This window comes from Paramisgurnus dabryanus, chromosome 21 (assembly GCF_030506205.2).
Source record: "Paramisgurnus dabryanus chromosome 21, PD_genome_1.1, whole genome shotgun sequence".
Classification (NCBI taxonomy): Eukaryota; Metazoa; Chordata; class Actinopteri; order Cypriniformes; family Cobitidae; genus Paramisgurnus; species Paramisgurnus dabryanus.
Window position 1 is genome coordinate 18,888,450 of NC_133357.1, and position 21,505 is coordinate 18,909,954.

Sequence of the window (21,505 nt, forward strand, 5' to 3'; positions counted from 1 at the left end):
GTGAATATTGTATACTTCTTATGCCCTTAAAATGGTACCAGGAGGTATAACCATCATGACACAAGACCATATAATAGTTAATAGTGTGCAAAGTGACATAATTATCTTTGTGGTTTTAAAGTAACACATTGCATTTTTTGCATCAGGTGTAAGGAAGCAGCAAACCGCAGTTTGGGGAGTCAGCTTCCTGTTCCCACCGGAGGACCAGCCTGGTTACCATGGAAACCGCAGCCGGCCTCTCTGGTAGGTGTGCCGGGCAGAAGGGTCATGTGACATGCACACCGCCTCCCAGTCAAAGTTGCAGTGGTAGCGACCAGCGAGCCAGCTAACTCGAATTATCGTCCACATCTTTTTCTTTCATTTTGGTTTGAGCTCACGGGCGCTCCGTGCTGTGCCTGTGTCACAAGCAGTGATGCTCCCCTCCATCCTCAGGTCCTCACCCCTTTCACATCCCCCACTCAGACCCATCCACCACTTGATACAGGGCCATGGGGGTTACCATGGCAGCAAGGGACAGGGTGCACAGGCAATGCTGCCTCACAGGCTCTCTTCATTTTATGATTTAATGATAACTTATATCCCACTTGCAAAGTGGGATATAATGGGAAGTCTCGAGAAAAACTGTTAAAAATGTTCTTTAAAGTTAGTGTACTGCCTTAAAAATGCAACCGATGTTTCGCAAAGAGACATCTTAGGGGTTTGGTTTATATAGAAATATAAAATAATGCAAAATCCATGTTAAACATCAGCACAAAGAGGCAGATGGTGGGCGCCGGGTTTGTTTCGACACCCGGCGAGTCTCCACAGCGACGTGACGCGCACTTACACATGTTTACTGCTGTATTTTCCTACACTACATTAACTTTAAGAGATAGGGCACGTGTGCCAGGCTTTGCCAGTGTGTGTGTGCATTTATTACAGATTCGTGCTGCTGTAGCATGATGCCGCCTGGCCTTCACCGCCCCCCTTTCCTAGAGTTGCTGGGCACATCAGAGGCCTGGGACGAGAGCGTGTGTGACAGCAGCAGCCCAACAACGCACCAATGTGGGACACGAAAGGGAGGGGGGTCGGCGCAGCACCTCCAGGCGTAACAAACAGGACACACACATGCCCATACATACACACACAGGGTGCACCTTAAGGCAGAGCGGACAGGATAGAGAAAGATCCCCCTTCCCCCAGTGCCTGCACAGGGTCAAAGTCACCGAAACCTTTGAGGGTGAAACCAGGGCTGCCCTGTTATGTGCCAGCACACACACATACGCAAAGTTAGACATTAGCATTTTCTTTGTGCCACTGCAGCATGGCATCTAGTGTTTGCTGTTCTGGGTATAGATAGGGTCCACAACCTTAAAAATGTTATTAAAAAACATCGCAACAGATTGTGATAATATCACGTGTAGTAAAATCTGATATTATGCGACAGCCCTTTTTTTTTGTACACAGACGAAGACCGGCCAACAAGAATGAAATGAGACCGGGTAAAAAAAAGACTACAATCATACTTTTATTCAATTTCCAGCACTGAACAAATGCGACTGCTGCTTTTCAAATCCTCACACTTTCTTTTCCTCCATCCCTCTCACGTCCCCTCCGCACCTTTAACCCAGCACCCGCTCCCTCTTCTCTGCTCTTTCAGGCACTCGCTCCATCAGTAGCAGCAGATAATTACAGCTTTCCCACTTCCCCTTTTAATCTCTCTCATAACACTCTTTGCTTTCTGCTACTCTGTTTCTCTCCTGGTTACACTCCCTGGTCCCGGACCAAACAGCCCTGTTGCTAGGAGACAAGCTGGGTCGGAGCGGGAGCGGTGGTAGCGGCGCTCCCCCACATCTCTGCCTCTCTGGAAACAACGGATGGAGGAAGAGTGCGGTGGAGGGCAGAAGCCATTCAGATATGACCCTTACATTTTAACAACTGCATGTCATGCAGGTGGACAACTTTGGCAGACACGTTATATCCTGCAGTTTTATGGGCGTTCAACCCCATAAAAAAGATTGAACAGTCCAACTTTGGTTTGCTTATTAGAGTATTAGTGTTAGGGGTAAGAGTTATGCCTGTTGTGGGATCATCACAATAAAGTGAGATATTAAGCAGACAGTCTACTAATACTATAATGATTGTTAGTAAAATATCTAACGTAGCTTTTTGTCGTAAAATCACAAATATCACCAGATATATTTAAGAAATAACTACACCTATACTACATCTCAAAATCAACATCCACACATGCCTGCGAGGAGGACCGAAAGCCTGCTGATTCTGACACAAACATATCAGACGGGGGGGACAGGCCAGACCTGTCCACCCTAATTCTCAACGTAGCGTCCGTACCAGTGTACAAGTACAAGTGTTTCTTTTTGGCACGGACAAAAACAGAGAAAATGTGCACCACAGGGGCGGCATCTAAAGGCATATGGGTTTATTCGAGTGGGAGTGGAGAGAGGTTGACTGGGTTAGTGCAAATTGTGACAGGCGGTCACAGTTTATGGGCTAATCTTGGCAAATGGCTGTACGGATAAACAAACTGATGGCTAAATGATGGAGCCTTTGTGTGTTCGCACTGCTTTGTGCAGGCTAACAAGAGGGCCTGAGGGAGCGAACACACACGTGCATGCTTGCTCCGTTCCAAAACCTAATGAGCTGCCCGAGGAGGAAGCATAGGCATCACGGCAGCGTTCTTGGCGCCAAGGTTGTTTCAAATAGTGGACAACTTAATAATGCTGTCTATTAAGATGTTGCATGTCCTTTGTTGAGAGGACATGTCTGGAAAGTAATCATTAGGAATAAATCCAAGATGACGAATCAAGTGAGAGAAATTTTATGAATGTATTTTGTTATTATATTAAGAAATGTACTGCAAGAAGGTTTAAAGGTGCAATGTGTAACTTTTAGGAGTATATACATACATAACTATATTATCAGTGGTGTATTAAGACCTTACATAACAAACTGTATCGTTTTTTACCTTAAAATAAGCCATTTTTATCTAAATACACCACTGGTCCCCTGAGATGGAAGTTGCCATTTTACCCCACATGTTTCTACAGTAGCCCTAAATGGACAAAATGCTCTACAGAGTGCATTTTATCACTACGTTATCTCAGACGATGACATTTTTGTCCAGTGGCTGCTAGCGTAGCTTCTCTATGCATTTTGAAAGGGAGGGGTGAGCTGTGGACTGAAACATTGGTTGCAATTCGCAATCTCTCCGCTAAATTATGCTAAAATCTACACACAGCATCTTAAAGCGATAGTTCACCCAAAAATTAAAATAATGTCATTAATGACTCACCCTCATGTCTTCCAAACTTGTAAGACCTCCGTTCATCTTCGAAACACAGTTTAAGATGTTTATATTTAGTCCAAGAGCTTGTTGACCCTTCATTTAACATCTACGTACGGTATACTGTCCATGTCCAGAAAGGTAATAAAATCATCATCAAAGTAGTCCATGTGACATCAGTGGGTCAGTTAGAATGTGTTGAAGCTTTAAAAAATAAATTTTGATCCAAAAATAACAAAAATTATGACTTTATTTAGCATTGTCTTCTCTTCCGTACGACGCGCCTGACGTGTTATCTGGTGTGCCCCAGCTGCTTTTTTTGGGGGTTAATTTACAGTCTGAGGGAGACGCACGCTATAAGTTTGAAAAAAAAAACTTTGCCAACATGTCTGATGATAACACGTCAGCCTCACGTGACTTCAGTCTCGTGCATGCGCTTCACAACAGACGCAGAAGAGAAGACGTATTTTTTTTTTTTTGGACCAAAATCTATTTTCGATGCTTCAACACATTCTAACTGACCCACTGATGTCACATAGACTACTTTGATGATGTTTTTATTACCTTTCTGGACATGGACAGTATTCTGTGCGTAGATTTTTAATGAGGGGTCAACAAGCTCTCAGACTAAATATGAAACATTTTAAACTGTGTTCTGAAGATAAACAGAGGTCTTATGAGTTTGGAATGGGTGAGTCATTAATGACATTATTTTTATTTTTGGGTGAACTATCTCTTTAAATAATTAATAATCATGACAACTCTCAGAAAGTAGTTTTAGTATTTTTAGCATGGTATGTATGTACATAAGCTTTATCTTGTTGGTCTAGATCTGCTACACTGCTGGGATGCTAAAACATTAACAAAATTACAGAGCATTAGGATACATACTGCAAGAAAATAGAGAACGCCATTGCAGTTCTAAGCAGGTGGTGTTGGGGGAGGAGGTGGGCTAGGTATGATCCCATAACGCATTGCACTGAGATAAATGGAACAGAAATGAAATACAGTAAATAGGTCACGTTATTAGGAAAGTCTGACATCAGGTAAAGATTTTTAACATTTTCTTGTCAAGTTTATCCAAAAGCAAATTATTATATGAGTTATCCACATTACAGTATATTTAAAGGGGACATATCATGAAAATCTGACTTTTCCATGTTTAACTCTTTCACCGCCAGCGTTTTAAAAAAAAAGTTGCCAGCCAGCGCCAGCGTTTTTCATGATTTTCACCAAAGTTTAATGCCTTCCAGAAAATGTTCTTCTTTAAATAAATAAACATACAATATACCAAATGAAAGAACAGACCCTCTGCTTTCAAACAAAAAAAAAAAAAACGTTTCATCCTACCTTTTGTGGTTCTTTTGCAATCAGCTTTTGAATATGGGTAGGTTTTTGCAAAAACACCATATTTTGAGCAAAAAGCAGAGATAATTCAATTTTTGTGACTGACTTTTCATAGAGATCCCATTCAGAGCGATCTTTAAAACAGACACGGACATGCAGCAGCTTGCCATAGGGCAATACTTCCGGTTTTAAAAAGTTGCGGAAGGGCGCCCCCTGGTGGATAATAGCGGTATTGCGGAAAGACGGAAAATCTCGTCATTGGCGGGGAAGCGCTTTATCTCAATTGACGAGATATCTCGTCAATGGCGGGGAAAGAGTTAAGGACTATAATTGGGTCCCCAATGCTTCTATCAATCTAGAAAATGTGAAAAAAATCAACCCAGTAAATTAGTTTTTATAAACCATTCTCTGCAAGCATGTGAAAAAAGCTCATTGAAATTTAGTTCCCCTTGTGATGTCAGAAGGGGATAAAACCGCCCCTTAATCTGCACTATCCAACAATAGCACTGCCATTTAGTGCAGAGATCAGCTCATTTTAATTTTAAAAGACAAAACGGCACATTTTTGCTCACACCTACAAAGTGGCAATTTTAACATGCTATAATAAATTATCTATATGGTATTTTGAGCTAAAACTTCACATATGTACTCTGGAGACACCAAAGATTTATTTGACATCTTAAAAATGTCCCCTTCCAAATAATGTCAACTTTGTCTATTTTATCAGGAATTTAAAGAGAAGCATCTATGACAAAGTTAAAACATGAAAGAAACATAACCAAGCTTTAAAAGAGCAACCTCTGAGAAAAAAAGGTTTCAGATCTCTTGATCTGCCCTCACTCAATCCCTAAGGCTGTGTGCAGCTAACCTCAACCCTCAACCTCTCGACTAAGGCTGTTCAGCTACCCACACCTCGTCTCTCCCTGTCCTTCAGTTGTTTTTTCTAGCTAAAACTCGTGATTAGTTTGCTCGATGGAGTGCTGTACATTCTATCGGTGGGGTACTCCGAGTTCCCAAGCGTATTGACGTGGTATGTTATGGCTGTATTACCTCTCAGGGCCCAAGCTGTGTGTGTGCAGGAAAAAGCACAGTTAATCAGTGCAGTTTGATTTGGAAAGAGGAAATAAAATTGGACACACAGCTAGGGTTACTCTGCTCAGTTAGTATGTATAGGAGCCCTAAACACGCACATACCTGAATGAACATATACTGTATGCTGAGTGAAGGGTAATAGGGTGCACATGATAGTGAAAAGATAACGCACACTGTAACTCGGAGCTCTGAGTCAATTAAAACATTGTTAATTTATCCTGCTCTACAGCACAGAGACTTTTCACCATGGCAACCACAGGAACGCAGGGAAATTAAACCAGAATTCAGCAGGCACTCATTCACCTTACAGCCTGTCCTATAGCCACTGTAGTGTGTGTGTGTGTGTGTGCAGATGCCGTGAGATGCGGACAGTGAATGAAGATGCGTGTATAACTTGAATTGTATCCTAGTCAGAAAATATCAGCCTAATTCAGATTATCAGCATCGTCTGATGGCAATGTTCACTTGAACTATTATTACTATTAAAGGGGACAGAGAATGAAGAACCATTTTTACCTTCTCTTTGTTGAATAATGGTAGTCTACCCGCATTCACAAACATACAAAAAGTGCTAGACATGCTAAACATCTCAGTCTCATAGAAATTCCTCTTTTAGAAATGTCAGCCAAAAAACAGCCCAATCTGAAAAACTGATGCTTATGACATCACAGGCATCTAACTGCCCCTCCACTTTGAAATAATTGGCTACATTTTTTGAGTGTCAGCAAAGTCAGCCAATCAGTAATGAGATTGCAAATTAAGCCAGTAGGGGGAGCCAAATAGGTGCAAAACCACTTGTTTTAAAATCCCCCACCCTAAAAGAGCTATCTGAGAGAGGTTTTGAGGAAGCTTCTAAGGCATTACAGACCCAAACTAAAAACATTTTGTCTACATGTCACATCACAGAACAAGGATAAATACTCTGTTCAATCATTCTATGTCACCTTTAAGTGGTAACAGAAGATACACATAAGTGTTGCCTCTGCACAAATTATGCCGTTATTTCATAATAAATATTAACTAGCCAGTGAAAACGGCACATTTTGTGTCACTCACAATACGACTACAAGCTTTAGCCACTCACCAGAAGTCTTATGCTGCGAACACACCAAACGCGAAGCATCGCGTTCTTCACTCTAGATAACTCGTGAGATTTAACATCTTGCAAATTTTTTCACTTAAAGTCAATATTTTCAACTTGCGCAAAAACACGTTTGAAGCTAATAGGCCGTGTCTTTGCATTGACTTTGTATGTAATCTACTCGCACAAATCGTTAAATACGCGTTTGGTGTGTACGCCCTATTACAAAAAAGAGCTCAAACATAAGGTGGATATAAAAATGTAAATGCACAATTTAATCTGAAAGGAAAATGACCTAAATATCCATATGATGGCTCTTATTCAATGGTTTATAGAGCATAATGATGGCCAACATAAGGAGATTAAGGTCATTTTCCTTACTGGCCCCCTCAAAGTCCAGACCTCAACCCCATCAAGCAAATTTGGGGTGAGTTGAAAAATAAACTGCACTTTCAAAGGAAAGCCTTTGGCTTAAACTAAAGAAGGCATGATAACATTTGATATTTTTGTGTTCACACTTCACAGCATTATTATGAAATAAAGGGACCATTTCCCAGACATTGGTTTTCTTATTCCCTTACTAAAATGGATGTTTAAGGTGCCTTAATTTAAACCTTGTACTGACATATCTTAACATATATATTGTTTTGTCTCAAGATGCACACCAGTATTGCTTTTTTGTAAGGTTTGTTTGTTAAAACTACTGAAATGTCCAAATATAACCAATGCCTAGTCCTGGATTAATATAAACCCTGTATGGGAAACCATATCATGTTTTGGAAGAATAAAAGGTCAACATTTTTGGATTTGTACGTATTCATTATATATATTATAGACATATACATTGAAAAATCTAAATGGAGATGTCACCAGGGGCTCTGGTCCTGCTATTGGCCCGTATGGGACTAAAGTTTGAAGTCAAGTTAACAATTTAAACCTACAGCTATTAGATGACTTTTTAGTTTTCACACATACTGTATGATGTTTAAATATGTATTATAAAATCACACTATATTTCAGTATTTTGTCAGGTCTAAGACCCAAGAACAGCCTCTTTGCTTGGCCATCTCTGCATGTTAGTTTCAGTCATTTCCGTACATACGCTCAGTGGAGAGAGTTTCAGTACAGTCTCAAAACATTAATCTCCTTCTAGTTAACAGGAAAATTAGACTTATTTCATTTCTCTGTTCACGGGTGATAAATGAAACTAATCATTTTGGCCTGTCATTAGCTCCCTCCAGCTGTGTGTGTGCGCGTGTGTGTGTTTGTTAGACTTCCAGGGTAGTGGAACGACAGTTCCTCTTTTCTCTAATTTATAAATAATCACTCTCCCAGTCCTGCATCTGTCTTCTCTGCACAACTGAATCTATTGAGCGGAGATACACGCTTCTCTCCTGGGGAACCCAAATTAAAGACCGTTCTCTTAACGAAAGCGTTTTACATGTGAACCTCATGAATATCCCACAAATATTCGAGATGAGTCGCTCTATTTGCAGATATCTAAAGTGACTTCACACATACTTGATTAAAATCAATTAGTTCCACTATGATGGAGTGTGACATTGTGCTAGGATCTAATCTCCGTATCTTCCTCTCTTTTCACGCACGTGGTATGTCCTAAAACGTATAGAGTTGCCTGTGGTCACGGCATTTTAAAGTGTATGCAACCTCTCGAGTCTCGATTTGTTTTTATTCTTGTGCGCCCTCATTATATTTAATGCTAAAAAACGCTAATCTCCTCACCTACTCAAAACAACCTCTCTTTACTTCCTTTCACAAGGTAGGGTGCAATGGCGGGGCTATCGTAGACTTGCTTCTGCCCAGGAAAAGATGGCAGCGATTAGCAAATAGCAACATGGCCCAACTTCCAACGATCCAATCAGTTCTTGGATATACATCACGACAGGGAAAAGAAGACAATCACTAATTCTGTTTCAAAGAAGAACCATTTTTTGTTGCACACTGACCAGTGTTGGGCAAGTTACTGAAAATTAGTAATTAGTTACAGTTACTTCTTTTAAAAGTAATTGAATTATTCTACCAGTTACTTTTTTTTCAAACGTAATTAGTTACCAGGGAAAGTTACTTTTAAAGGAATAGTCCATTTTCTTAAAAGAAAAATCCAGATAATTTACTCACCACCATGTCATCCAAAATGTTGATGTCTTTCTTTGTTCAGTCGAGAAGAAATTATGTTTTTTGAGGAAAACATTGCAGGATTTTTCTCATTTTAATGGACTTTAATAGAGCCCAACATTTAATACTTAACTCAACACTTAACAGTTTTTTCAACGGAGTTTCAAAGGACTATAAACGATCCCAAAGAGGCATAAGGGTCTTATCTAGCGAAACGATTGTCATTTTTGACAAGAAAAATAAAAAATATGCACGATACTTTTCGTCTAGATCCGGTCGTGATGTGCCAGCGTGACCCCACGCAATACGTCATGACGTCAAGAAGTCACAGATGACGAACGCGAAACTACGCCCCAGTGTTTACAAGTGTGTTGAATAGGGTGACCATACGTGCCATTCTTTTGGTGCGTCTTCCGGAAGTCGTATTTGTTGACCGCATACGCCATTCAGTTAAAAACATAAGATATACAATCGTAGTTTCATTCTTACCTTAAAATGTAACGGTTGCTTTTCTGTAATAATAATAATAATCCTCTATGACGTATGCGGTCGACAAATACGACTTCCGAAAGACGAACACAAAATCCTGGACGGGATGCGTCCGGGAAGAATGGCACGTATGGTCACCCTAGTGTTGAAAGAGGACCGTTCCTGCGTTGTTGTATGTCAACTGATATTAATTAATGTCTTTGTGTCAGTTTATTGTTTACAATGGTCCGCAAATGTGCGTTTTATATATGTAACACGTGACCTCCCTACGTCACTACGCATTTACGTGAGGTCACGCTGGACCGGACCTAGACAAAAAGTTGTCGTTTAGAAAAGCATATTTTTTATTTTTCTTGTCAAAAATGACAATTTTTGATGATGAACAGTACTGAACAGTCAAATTATTTAATGATAGGCTGTGGGCCACAGTGGGGGTCACTCTTTTGTTAGTTTGGTTATGTACTGCATTATTTTAGTAAAGTTTCTTATATGGATGGGCTATTTAACACGTAAGACTCTAATATATCACATACTGTAGGAGCCTATTTTGCTTTAGATTCAGCCTTTGAATATGTTTGTTAGAAATTATCTGAATATGTAAGCTTACTTTATTTATGTATATCATTTAGACCATTTAGACAAATATTGTGTTTGTTTACATTGAACATATATAATGTGTTAAAACTGTGTACTGTCTCTTTAAGAATTTGGGGACTGTGAAGCTTGCATTTAGTGCACTCTTTGGAATATAGTGGAGTTTTCTCTACGGCATCCATGCAACGTAAGATCAGAAATGTCTTGTCTGCAAATGTAAATTTTTTTACAAAATAGAGTAAAGCGAGTAACTCATTTAAATTTCAGTAATTGTAACTGCGTTACTTGATTTAAAAAAATACTTTGTTACATGCTCGTTACTGCTAAAAGTAGTGGAATTACAGTAACGCATTACAATTTAAGTAAATTAATTTACTCCCATCACTGCCAATGACACATTTGGCCTTTTCACAAAGACATTATGGGAAATACATGGATTCCGTCCGGGATTGTTAGATTTTTGGCCATTTACACTGCCAATGATTTTTCGGAATCTATGCGTGCATTCACACAGATGCCGTAAAGATCGCATCTATGATGTTTGTGTAATGACAAAATTCTTTTTTTGCAATCTTAGAGAGGATGTGTTAATTTTTTACACATCTTTGTGCGTTAAGCTTTTAAAGGATTAGTCCATTCTTAAAAGAAAAATCCAGATAATTTACTCACCACCATGTCATCCAAAATGCTGATGTCCTTCTTTGTTCAGTCGAGAAGAAATTATGTTTTTTTGAGGAAAACATTGCAAGATTTTTCTCATTTTAATGGACTTTAATAGACACCAACAATTAACACTTAACTCAACACGTAACAGTTTTTTTCAACGGAATTTCAAAGGACTATAAACGATCCCAAACGAGGCATAAGGGTCTTATTTAGCAAAACAATTGTAATTTTTGACAATAAAAATAACAAATATACACTTTTAAAGCACAACATCTCTTCCAGATCCGGTCTTGATGCGTCAGCGTGACCCCACGCAATACGTCATGACGTCAAGAGGTCACAGAGGACAAACGCGAAACTACGCCCCAGTGTTTACAAGTGTTGAGAAAGAGGACCGTTCCTACGTTGTTTTATGTCAACTGATACTAATTAATGTCTTTGTGTCAGTTTATTGTTTAAAATGGTCCGCAAATGTGCGTTTTATATATGTAACACGTTACCTCCCTACGTCACTACGCATTTACGTTAGGTCGCGCTGGAACTGATCTAGATGAGAAGTTGTGCTAGTGTATATTTGTTATTTTTATTGTCAAAAATGACAATCGTTTTGCAAGATAAGACCCTTATGCCTCGTTTGGGATCGTTTAGAGTCCATTGAAACTCCGATAAAAAAACTGTTAAGTGTTAAGTTAAGTGTTAATTGTTGGTGTCTATTAAAGTCCATTAAAATGAGAAAAATCCAGGAATGTTTTCCTCAAAAAACATAATTTCTTCTCGACTGAACAAAGAAAGACATCAACATTTTGGATGACATGGTGGTGAGTAAATTATCTGGATTTTTCTTTTAAGAAAATGGAATATTCCTTTAACATATAATGTGTAATTTTAACACATTATGTGTCATTTTGTGTTGATTTGGTGTTAAAATATAACACAAGTTGTGTTAATAATAAAATAGAGATGGGTGGATTCTGGAACAACGCATTTAGTGTGTTGTCCCAGAATCAACACTTGTGTTGTTTTTAACACATCTGTTCTGAGAGTGTGTTTGGAGGGCCCTTGCCCCAGGCAATCACCTGTATTGCCTGTTGGACGGGCCGGCCCTGAAAATGACCATTTTACCACATCATAGAGGTGTTTGTAGGGCAGTTAGTGGTCCAATCAAAGCACCATCATAGTCCATCATAGTGTATCTTGGAAACCGAATGTGATGGACTTAAGCGTGATCTCTTCTGCCCACAAGCAACGCTCTAACAACCGTACAGCAACGTGCTAAACACTCAAACCTCTTTGCAACCACCAAAACACCCTAGCAATTTGCCAGCACAGACAAGCACCACTTACGCTTTCTTTCTGAAAATCCACCTATATATTTTTTTAACATAGTTACCCGTTGAAATTCAAAATCAAGCCACAGAAGAGAACAAAGTGTGTGTGTACTGTAGTGTTGCACACACTGACCACTAACTACCCCGCAAACATCCCTACGATATCTTCTCTAGCAGAACATCTCTGCTCCAATGCATTCCTCTTTTTCTCATCTTCTCCCCCTCCTCCTCCTCCTCCTGTGCTCCTGTTAGCCTGAACACTCACGACCACAATTACAGCAGGAGTAACATCTACAGCTGCTCAGCTATCAGAGGGGAGTCACGACCACTGCATGTGTGTGTGTGTGTCAGAGGTAAATTGAGGGAAAGTGGAGGGGACTGTAAGAAAGCAATGTTTTCTCTGTTTTTCTTGTTTGCACGTAAGAGAATAAACCGAGAGAACTCGATGACCGATGTATTCCTGTACCAGACAGCTGATAACTTTGGATTCCCAATCACTCTTTACTTATTCTGAATGATTAACCCTTTCGAACAGTGTCCTCATACAACACAAAACACACAGACAGACAGACACTAATCTTCCCAGCTGCTTCCTTACACCTGCTTTGTGTGTGTGTGTGTGTGTAAGAGATATTTGAGCCCTGGGTAACAGCGACTTGAGGGGAAGGGGGTGTTGTGAATACGTAGCTCACCTTTAGTGTCCACAACATGAAAGAGAAAGGCATCTTGAAAATCCAGCTTCAGCTGGTAGATGGTAGCTGGTTTCTTCAAACAAGCCATTATTTGGCACAAGCTGACAGACCAGCATCTTCTAGCGGGTCATTTTAGCTTAAAGAAAAAGCTAGTTTACCAGAAAGATGAAACATCTCTTATAATTTACTCATCTTCATGCCTCCCAAGATGTGTTTGACTTACTTTCTTTAGTTGAATTCAAATAATTGTATATTAAATGTCGGATTTTTTTATGATGACAGCCAAAATCCATTATTAAAGTAATCCAAATGATAATTAATGTCTTCTGAAGCAAATTTTTTTTTATTGTGATTTATATTTTACATTTATTTATTACAATTTTAAGGTAGGGTCCATGATCTCTGAAAGACAATGTTGACATTTGAAATCACCTGAACAAACACGCCCCTACCCCAATAGAATCTGGACCTTCTTTAGATAGACCCGCCCCACACATACGCAAGCCAAGAAACAATAGGTGTGTTCGAGATCATCCGGCGCTGCGCAGACCGATCGGCGAGGTTTGCCGCTTGCAGTCGAGGGAGGAACTGAAGACGGAGCCGTCAAGCCGGACACCTGCTGCTTGCCGTTATGACGTGTGCGCCGTGTTTCCTTGTTTTTAATCGCAAATGAAGTGAATTAGATGCTGAATTTGATAAAAACAAACCTTTTAATAAAATGTTGCAACCAGAAACATTTTATATCGAATATTTTAATTGCTGCTTATAATGTATACCCGAAAATAACGGGAAACAAGCCTATATTATTAAAATACCAATAGAGTTTTTTATTTTCATTTTTATTTTATTACACGACACAATATAACATATTTAAGCATATTAAAGTGTTTTTTCCTGTTTTAAAACATGAATTTATAATGTTTTTAGTGGAACTAAAGGTTGGATTAAACTTGAAACGCACGTGATCGTTGTAATCAGTGAGGCGACCAATCACGTAAAGCTGTGTCGTCATCACAACTCCGTGCAGCCGCTCTGGAGAAGCTGCACCGGCTGAGCTAGCCGGCTACTCTCGAAACGCTCTCGCGGTACTTAAAAACCATATGACACAGTCACGTGCCTGCAGCGCCAGCTGAAGTCGGACAAGATTACTAACCGGAATGCACTTCTTCAAGTCAGCCCCCGAGCGGTCTGCGCAGCGGCGCATGAGGTCAAACACACCTAATGTCGCTTAGTAGACACGCACCTTACTGCTGATTGGCTACAAATGTGTTTTGGTAGTCGGCCCGCCTCTCTTTTCCAAAGCTTTTGTCAGAAATTGTCCACTCCGCCTTTAAATATGGCGGCACATCAATAACGTCAAATCTCAGTGTTCTTGCATCTTGTAACAAATTGTCACATGCATGTTTTATCACATGGCATGCGAGAACCAATGAGATTTGATGTTTATTCACCACTGATAATATGGTTATGTATATTATATTGCATTTCTGTCAAGAGATCCTTCTGAAAGTTACAAAATGCACCCTTAAAAACAGAAGCCCAAGTGTGTCAATATAGCAAATGATATTCTCATATGAGTAACTAAAGATGTCACATGACATTTCAACTGGATGTGTACTGTGGTAAACATGTCACCAGTGAGTGACTGTTCAGACACACTTAAAACATGTACAACTGCTACTGCAGGACATTTGGCACTTGATGATGTCAATGATGTTGACAACTGACACACACACACCCATATACTCCTCACTACACCTGCACACTGTTGACCACGCACACAAACCATCAACACTTTCACCCAATATCTGCTGAGAAATGGTCTTTCAGTAATAAAGTCATTTTTTGTGATTTACTGTTTTCCACATAAAATTGTCATACATAACGTAAAGTTCTGTGAAAATATAGACAGTTTAGTGGGACGCACGCATGTTTTACCCTTGCACCGAAGTGAATTCGTCTGTATTTATTTATCCGCCTGGCTAGTGGCTAAACTGTTCTCTGATCACAACTGTGTGGAGAGGTTTGGTAAGAATTTAAAGGGACACTTCACTTTAAAAAACAATATATATGCTCATTTTCCAGCTCCCCTAGAGTTAAACATTTTATTCTTACCGTTTTGGAATCCATTCAGCTGATCTCCGGGTCTGGCGCTAGCACTTTTAGCATAGCTTAGCACAAACCATTGAATCTGATTAGACCATTAGCATCACGCTAAAAAATAACCAAAGAGTTTCGACATTTTTCCTATTTAAAACTTTACTCTTCTGTAGTTACATCGTGTACTAAGACTGACAGAAAATTAAAAGCTGCGATTTTCTAGGCAGATATGGCGAGGAACTATACTCTCAAACTGATATTATGCACTGCCCGAAAATAGTCCCCTTGGTTACTTTCAATGGCAGTGGACTATTTTCGGGCAGTGCGTAATAACACTACGCTTGCTGCAGTCATGTTACATCAACAAAGCCCTTGATTATTACGCCAGAATGAGTGTATAGTCTTAACCATATCTGCCTAGAAAATCACAACTTTTAATTTTCTGTCGCTCTTAGTACAGTACTTACAGTACCTACTTAGTAGATGTAACTACAGAAGAGAAAAGTTTTAATAGGAAAAATATTGAAACTCTTTGGTTATTTTTTAACGCGATGCTAATGTCCTAATCAGATTCAATGGATTGTGCTAAGCGATGCAAAAATTGCTAGCGCCAGACCTGGAGATCAGCTGAATGGATTTCAAAACAGTAAGCAGGGTTTCCCGCAGAAAATTTGTTAGTTAAGGGGGTAGGGTTGGGATGGTGGGTGGGTCCAAGGGCGTGGCAATCAAAGGGGCGGGGTCCCCGCTCACGGTGTGATGTGTGTACGAGCTATTCTCCGAGATGCACTTGACGGCCTTTTGTGCAGCGATTTTTTTTTTTTTTTATGAGCTAGTTAAGGCGATTGGGTTTCCAAGCGTAGGCGGGCCGCCTTAACCACTGATCTATATAAATGACTGGATTGCGCATAGAACGCTTGACATAACTGTGTGAGGTGGAGCCAGCGCAGAGTTCGAGCCGCCATCTTGGTATACCCAACGAGCAGAGAGCGTCATTGACTTCCATTCAAAATCATGATCAAAATGTACCCCCTTTACAGCGTATCACTTACACAAGGTAAATTTTTAGGATATGTGTACGTTAATTATTTGTTAATTCTGGTGTTATTTGCAATGTTTATGTTTTAATCGGGCAGGATAATGGATTTATAAAAAAACGTTAAGGTGAGTGTGTCTGTTGCATTTGTTAATGACACGGGTATAAATAAAGTTTTTTTTTTTACATTTAGCTACACTGTGACGGTCAGCGTTATTTCTCTAAATAAGTTTAGGTAACTTGTAAGTTTAGATAACATAATTACAAAACTAGCAAATTATTGCATGCACATACAGGTACAAAGCATGATTATTTATTTAGATTTCAGAATGAGCACGTTTATTGTCATTAATACTAAATATGCTGCGGTCTGTCTGCTGATCTGATACTGTAATAAAGATGAATGTATAATAACTGATTAAAACGCAAAATAACTTTCAGTAAATAACTATTTACATGCTTTGGACGTTTGTGTTGTAATAATGTACAGGGTAACTTCACATATAAAAACGAAGACGAGTAAAGTGATGTTTTATCATTAAAATCTGATAACGTCCATTGATTTAATAGAAAGTTTGGGTATACCAACATGGCGGCGCGGTGGCTTCACAAGTGTGACGTCATGCGCAATCCAGTCATTTATATAGATCAGTGGCCTTAACTGAAATATGCTGCGGGAAACCCTGCAGTAAGAATCAAATGTTTATCTCTAGGGGAGCTGGAAAATGAGCACATTTTCAAAAAAAGTGGAGTGTCCCTTTAAGGACCTGTAGCTTACACTGTCTAAATTACTGCATACATTAATGGCAGTAACATAAGCTCAGTGTAATAGTTGATACGCATTAGATATGATATATGAACAAAGGTAATTTAATAGTCATTTATTCCCCTTGTTATTAGAAATAAACTACTGTAAAATGTAATCGTTGTTCCTGATTTTATGTGGAAGTCTACAAAAAGTTGCGTTTAGTCCACAAAACACTTTTGTTTATGTTATTGCTGCTGAAACCGTCTACAACCTTTTATATCTTTAACATTGACAAAGTAAGTTCATGTCAAAGATTAAAATTAAAGTAAAAAAAAATTTGAAATCAAACTTGCAAAATTTTAATATAACCCTGCCCACCTCTACTCTCTACACAACATCCAGAACAAAAATCATAAAAAATGTAGCTGTCACTTGGTTGGTATCCCTTCAAAAAGTACATCTTTGCAACTATATTAAGTACATATTCATCCCAAATGTTATACATATCTGTACCTAAATGGTACATAATAGGACATTTCCAAAAGGCACTGCCGCAGTGACAGCTTGGGACCATTTTTTTCAGTAAAGTTTGTTTGTGTCATCCACCACTCTTATGAAATTCGGACTTTCTTGCTCCCCACCCCACAGAACGAGCCAAAGAGAGAACCAGCTTCTTCTGCAACAGTAGCTCGAGGAGAGATAGAGAGAGAAGAGGAAAGAGAGGAACGTTGAAAGCTATTAATAGTGTCTACAGACGCTGGTGTCAACTGCATGTGATGCCTGATGACTGTTTCCTCAGCCCCTCTTTCTCTCCCCTTCTCTCGACATTTCTTTCTGTCTCTCTCCTCTGAAATCCCCTTTGCTCAGTCTCTGACTAGAACACTTCTCCTTCATTTTGCCACAGATATGAAAAAATTTCCATTTTTTTATTACATTCCTCTCCTCCTATCCTTAAATGATCCGATCCCATCATTCTGTCGTTGACTCTTTGTGAGTTATGAAGTACAGGTAAAGGTCACTTAAGGTCAGGCGAGTCAGATGAGGTCTGATTTACACATTTGTGGATGATGGCGGCTATATTCGCGCTATTTTAGGCTGGGAGTTTTGATGAGTAATATACCAGTCCTTTGAGAGTCTACAATATGTCAAGTTTTTATAAGAGACAGATCATTTTTATTGCTGCAGCACTGATCAATTAACTCTTAATATTTACAACTACTATGCATGATTTAAATACAGACACACAACTGAGAGGTAAACAGTAGAAGGTATTATTGCTTGATTTCCTTTCCTTGAGTAAAAGAGACAACAATTCGTATTGTGCTTCTGAAAAAATTTTGGGCCGGGCTTGATTTCGGTCATTGAGAACCGATTGGATCATTGGAAGTTGGGCCATGTTGCTAATTGCTGCCACTATGATTTATTTTTGGCGAGAAACAGGTGTTATGACTTCAGTATTCAGGTGAGGAGAACCTATAAGACCAAACTCTCTGTTGCAATCCAAAATAACCCAGTGCTGCTTACTAAATTTGGGAAGGAATCACTGTCTTTCTCTCTTGGTTTCTCAATTCACCCCTCGAGTGAGTTGAATAGGAAGGATATTTCATAATGAACAAAGAACATACAGACAGGGCTGAGAAAATTATATTCGAAATAGACAAATAAGTGGCAGCCAATATATTATCAGGGTAGACACGACACAGACGATAAAATACAACCTTGACTTCACCATAACACCCGTTTCTATTTCTTTATCAGTAATATAGATTGTTACAACTTACGAGATGAATCTCTATCTGGGCTCCTCATTATTTTACTTGTTCTGCTGAGAGCTGAACTGCTCGCCCACCTCTCTCTCCCTCAATTGCTTTTATATTCTGGTACAAACATTTGTTTCTTGCATGTCTTTTTAGCAATAGTACCACACACCGCCATATTGTCTCCCTAAGCTACACAGGTGAACAAAATCGGCAGGTGTGTTTGGGTGAAGTCAATTATTATAATAAAGTCAACGGCTTGGAAACGTGAACTCTTTGGGTAAGATCAATCATCTTTAAGACGGCACCAGCAAGGGTTATTCAAAGCATTGTGATGGTAAACCACATTCAATGCATGGTTACAAATGTCATTTTATGAGATTATATTGTGGTCTGGAAAAATAGGCAATAGTACACATGCGATGATGACATCGCCCGAAGGGTTTCTTTGCCCCAGGACGGGCTGTACCCTATTAGCAGACAACTGTGCCATGATGAACAATGTTTTGTCTAGCCAGTGTTTTGGTATGGGTATTTACACTTAAAACACTTTTTTTTCAATGTTAAAATCTAAAGCTGAACTCACTAACAGAGACAACTCATTATAAGAGCTGTTTCCAAACTAATTCCATCCAAGACTTAGGGTCAGACTAAAACATAGGGAACAAGTACATGCATACTCACATTACAAGCCAATCCCAATTGTGCATTTTAAAGTGTAACACTTAATCTACATTTAACCAATGTAGGTTAAATGACTTTTAGTGACTGATAGGTGTGCTTTCTAAAAGCCCTGCCCCAAGTTTGGGTAGCAAACATGCCACTGGTACTGACACTGACCGACAAACAAGTGGTTATCAGAGACCTGACAGGTTAAAGAGCTCAACTGTCGAGAAATAAAGGAGATTCACCGGCTGTACGACGCGTGGACATGTGCGCCATTATGTGCGTGGCTTTCATATGATTTGCATAGGCAAATGCCGCGCGCTGTTACGCGTGAAGCGCGGATTGGGAACAGGCACTCACACTAACCGTTGCCTTGATGGGGACGTACAGGACCGGTCTGTCAGCTGATCCGGTCTCGTTCCGCTCGCCGCCAGTGCTGCCCACCTGGAAACCTTTGGATTTAACCCAGAACTTGAATTTGGCGTTGATGTGGTTGCTCTCGATATAAACGACCTCCGGGTCGTCGCTCTGTAAGAGGGTCTGGAGGATTTTGTTGTATTTTCGCCGGGTGACGGTCTTTGTCTTGCCGGAGTCGCCGTAAGTGCGCAGGCACCACTCTTGAAAATCGCCAAACATTTCGCCCTCGGACACCGCGGGGCTTCGGCTCCGTTTCGTTAAATCCATGCGCTTTTTGGTGGACATTGTTGTCTGGAAAAACCTCCCTCGTTTCGAATAGAAAGAGGATTCGGGGGAAATGCTCTTTTTGAGCGAGATATATAGATATAGCTCTAAATTGTCCACGGGAATAAATAAAAATAAATGAAAACGAATGCGTATCGCAATAACGCGAACGAACGCTGGTGTATTTATCAATCGTCGCACCTGTTAACTGAGCGCGAGCCGTTTCCTCTGTCCCAAAGGATGACAAATAAATGACAGTCCCACGTCTGCCCTATTGAGGAACTGAAAGAGGGGGCCGTCCTACAAACGGCTTTCGCCCACCTGTATGCTGAAGCTTGCAGGCTAATAAACAGAAACTGTCCTTTTTAGTCCAAAAACGTCGTCGTTGCATTAAAAGCAACAGCTTAAATAAAACGATAAATAAACATAGATGTCCGAGTGGTCGTTATTCAACGCTCGTGCAGATGCAGCTACGGAGGCTCAGTGAAATGAAGTGCGTCCCCGTCAGCTCCACCTGAAATCGCTTACCACCTGTTTGAATGAGCTCGACGCTCAGTGCGCTGTCCCGACCCGTTGCCTGTCCACGCGTAGAAACGGACTGCGCGTGTCCGCTTGTAATGAGAGATAGTGGGCAGAGTACCTGAGCCACGAGGCTAGAGATTAGAGCGGTGGGACCGGGTGCGCATCAGATCCAGGAAGTGCACCCTTACGGATAACCCAAAACACACACAAAACAGAGGACTGTCCCGCAATACCGAATGAGCTAACCCACTTTTTTTCTTTTTTTGCATGTAATTTATAAAGTCGTCAGATTAAATGTCATTAAAATTGCAGCTACATTATTATTATTATTATTATTATTATTATTATTATTATTTAATTGCATTATCAAATTTTCTAAAGGACACAGAAGATTCGTGTTATTATCGAGGTCATATATCCCAGCAAGCAATTTTGCGTTTTAAAGGCATAATATAGCCGCCCAAACAAAGCCCACATGTCTAGACTAAAACAAGGCAAATTTTGGGCTGTCATTGAACATTTTATTGACATCTAACCATACCTTAAAATCAAATGAAATAAAATAAATCAATTAATGAAACCAAACACCATGTAATCACTATTGATTTTGATTACATGATGCAATATAACACATCTCACAAGTTATTATGCAAAAACAACATGTAACCAAAATCAAGTTTATTCGGGCTAGAATTGGGTTACTTCTAACAACCAGACTATATCAGGTCTATAATCAACCAAGAAGTGAGATGACAGCTATTGCTTGCTGGCATGTAGCCTAAAACCCAGCTAAAGTCCTATTTTTGTGAAATGCATTGGGTCAAAAAGGGACAAACCCAGCCTGCTGGGTTGTAATTTAACATATGCTGGGTTGTTTCCACCCAAAATGCTGGGTCTTTTTAATCCATTGTTGGGTCAAATATAAAAATTATCTGGGTTAATTGAACCCAACAGCTGGGCTCGTCCCTTTTTGACTCAATGCTGGGTTGAAAATAACCCAGCATTTTTAAGAGTCAAAAAAGTAAAACCAATGAGTGAAATCAAAATGTGATGGTCCATATCTCATATTGCATAAGACTTTAATAGATTTCACAGACAAGGTCACATATGTATTTAAAGTCCCTTTTTACATTTATATTCACATTACATTTTAAATTGTAATATTTGGAGCATATATTTTGGCATTTATAAATCATGCAGAGACACATTTTTTTTTTCTTCAAATTACTCTGAAGACTGTTTCATCAAGGTATCAACATTTGTCTCAAGTGTCTCTCCTAAAATGCG

General features: G+C 39.6%; 1 protein-coding gene across 2 annotated transcripts in view; it reads right to left on the minus strand.

The window, feature by feature from the left end:
* Window positions 1-20,250, minus strand: part of nol4lb (nucleolar protein 4-like b) — a 98,930-nt gene extending 78,680 nt beyond the window's left edge. Inside the window, exon 1 of one of the 2 annotated variants that reach the window (XM_065286123.2) lies at window positions 19,376-20,250. In XM_065286123.2, coding sequence (XP_065142195.1) covers window positions 19,376-19,717 — 342 coding nt within the window. In that variant the 5' untranslated portion in view covers window positions 19,718-20,250. The remainder of the gene's footprint in view (window positions 1-19,375) is intronic. The other variant, XM_065286124.2, reaches the window with a different exon arrangement.
* Window positions 20,251-21,505: the final 1,255 nt, after the last annotated feature.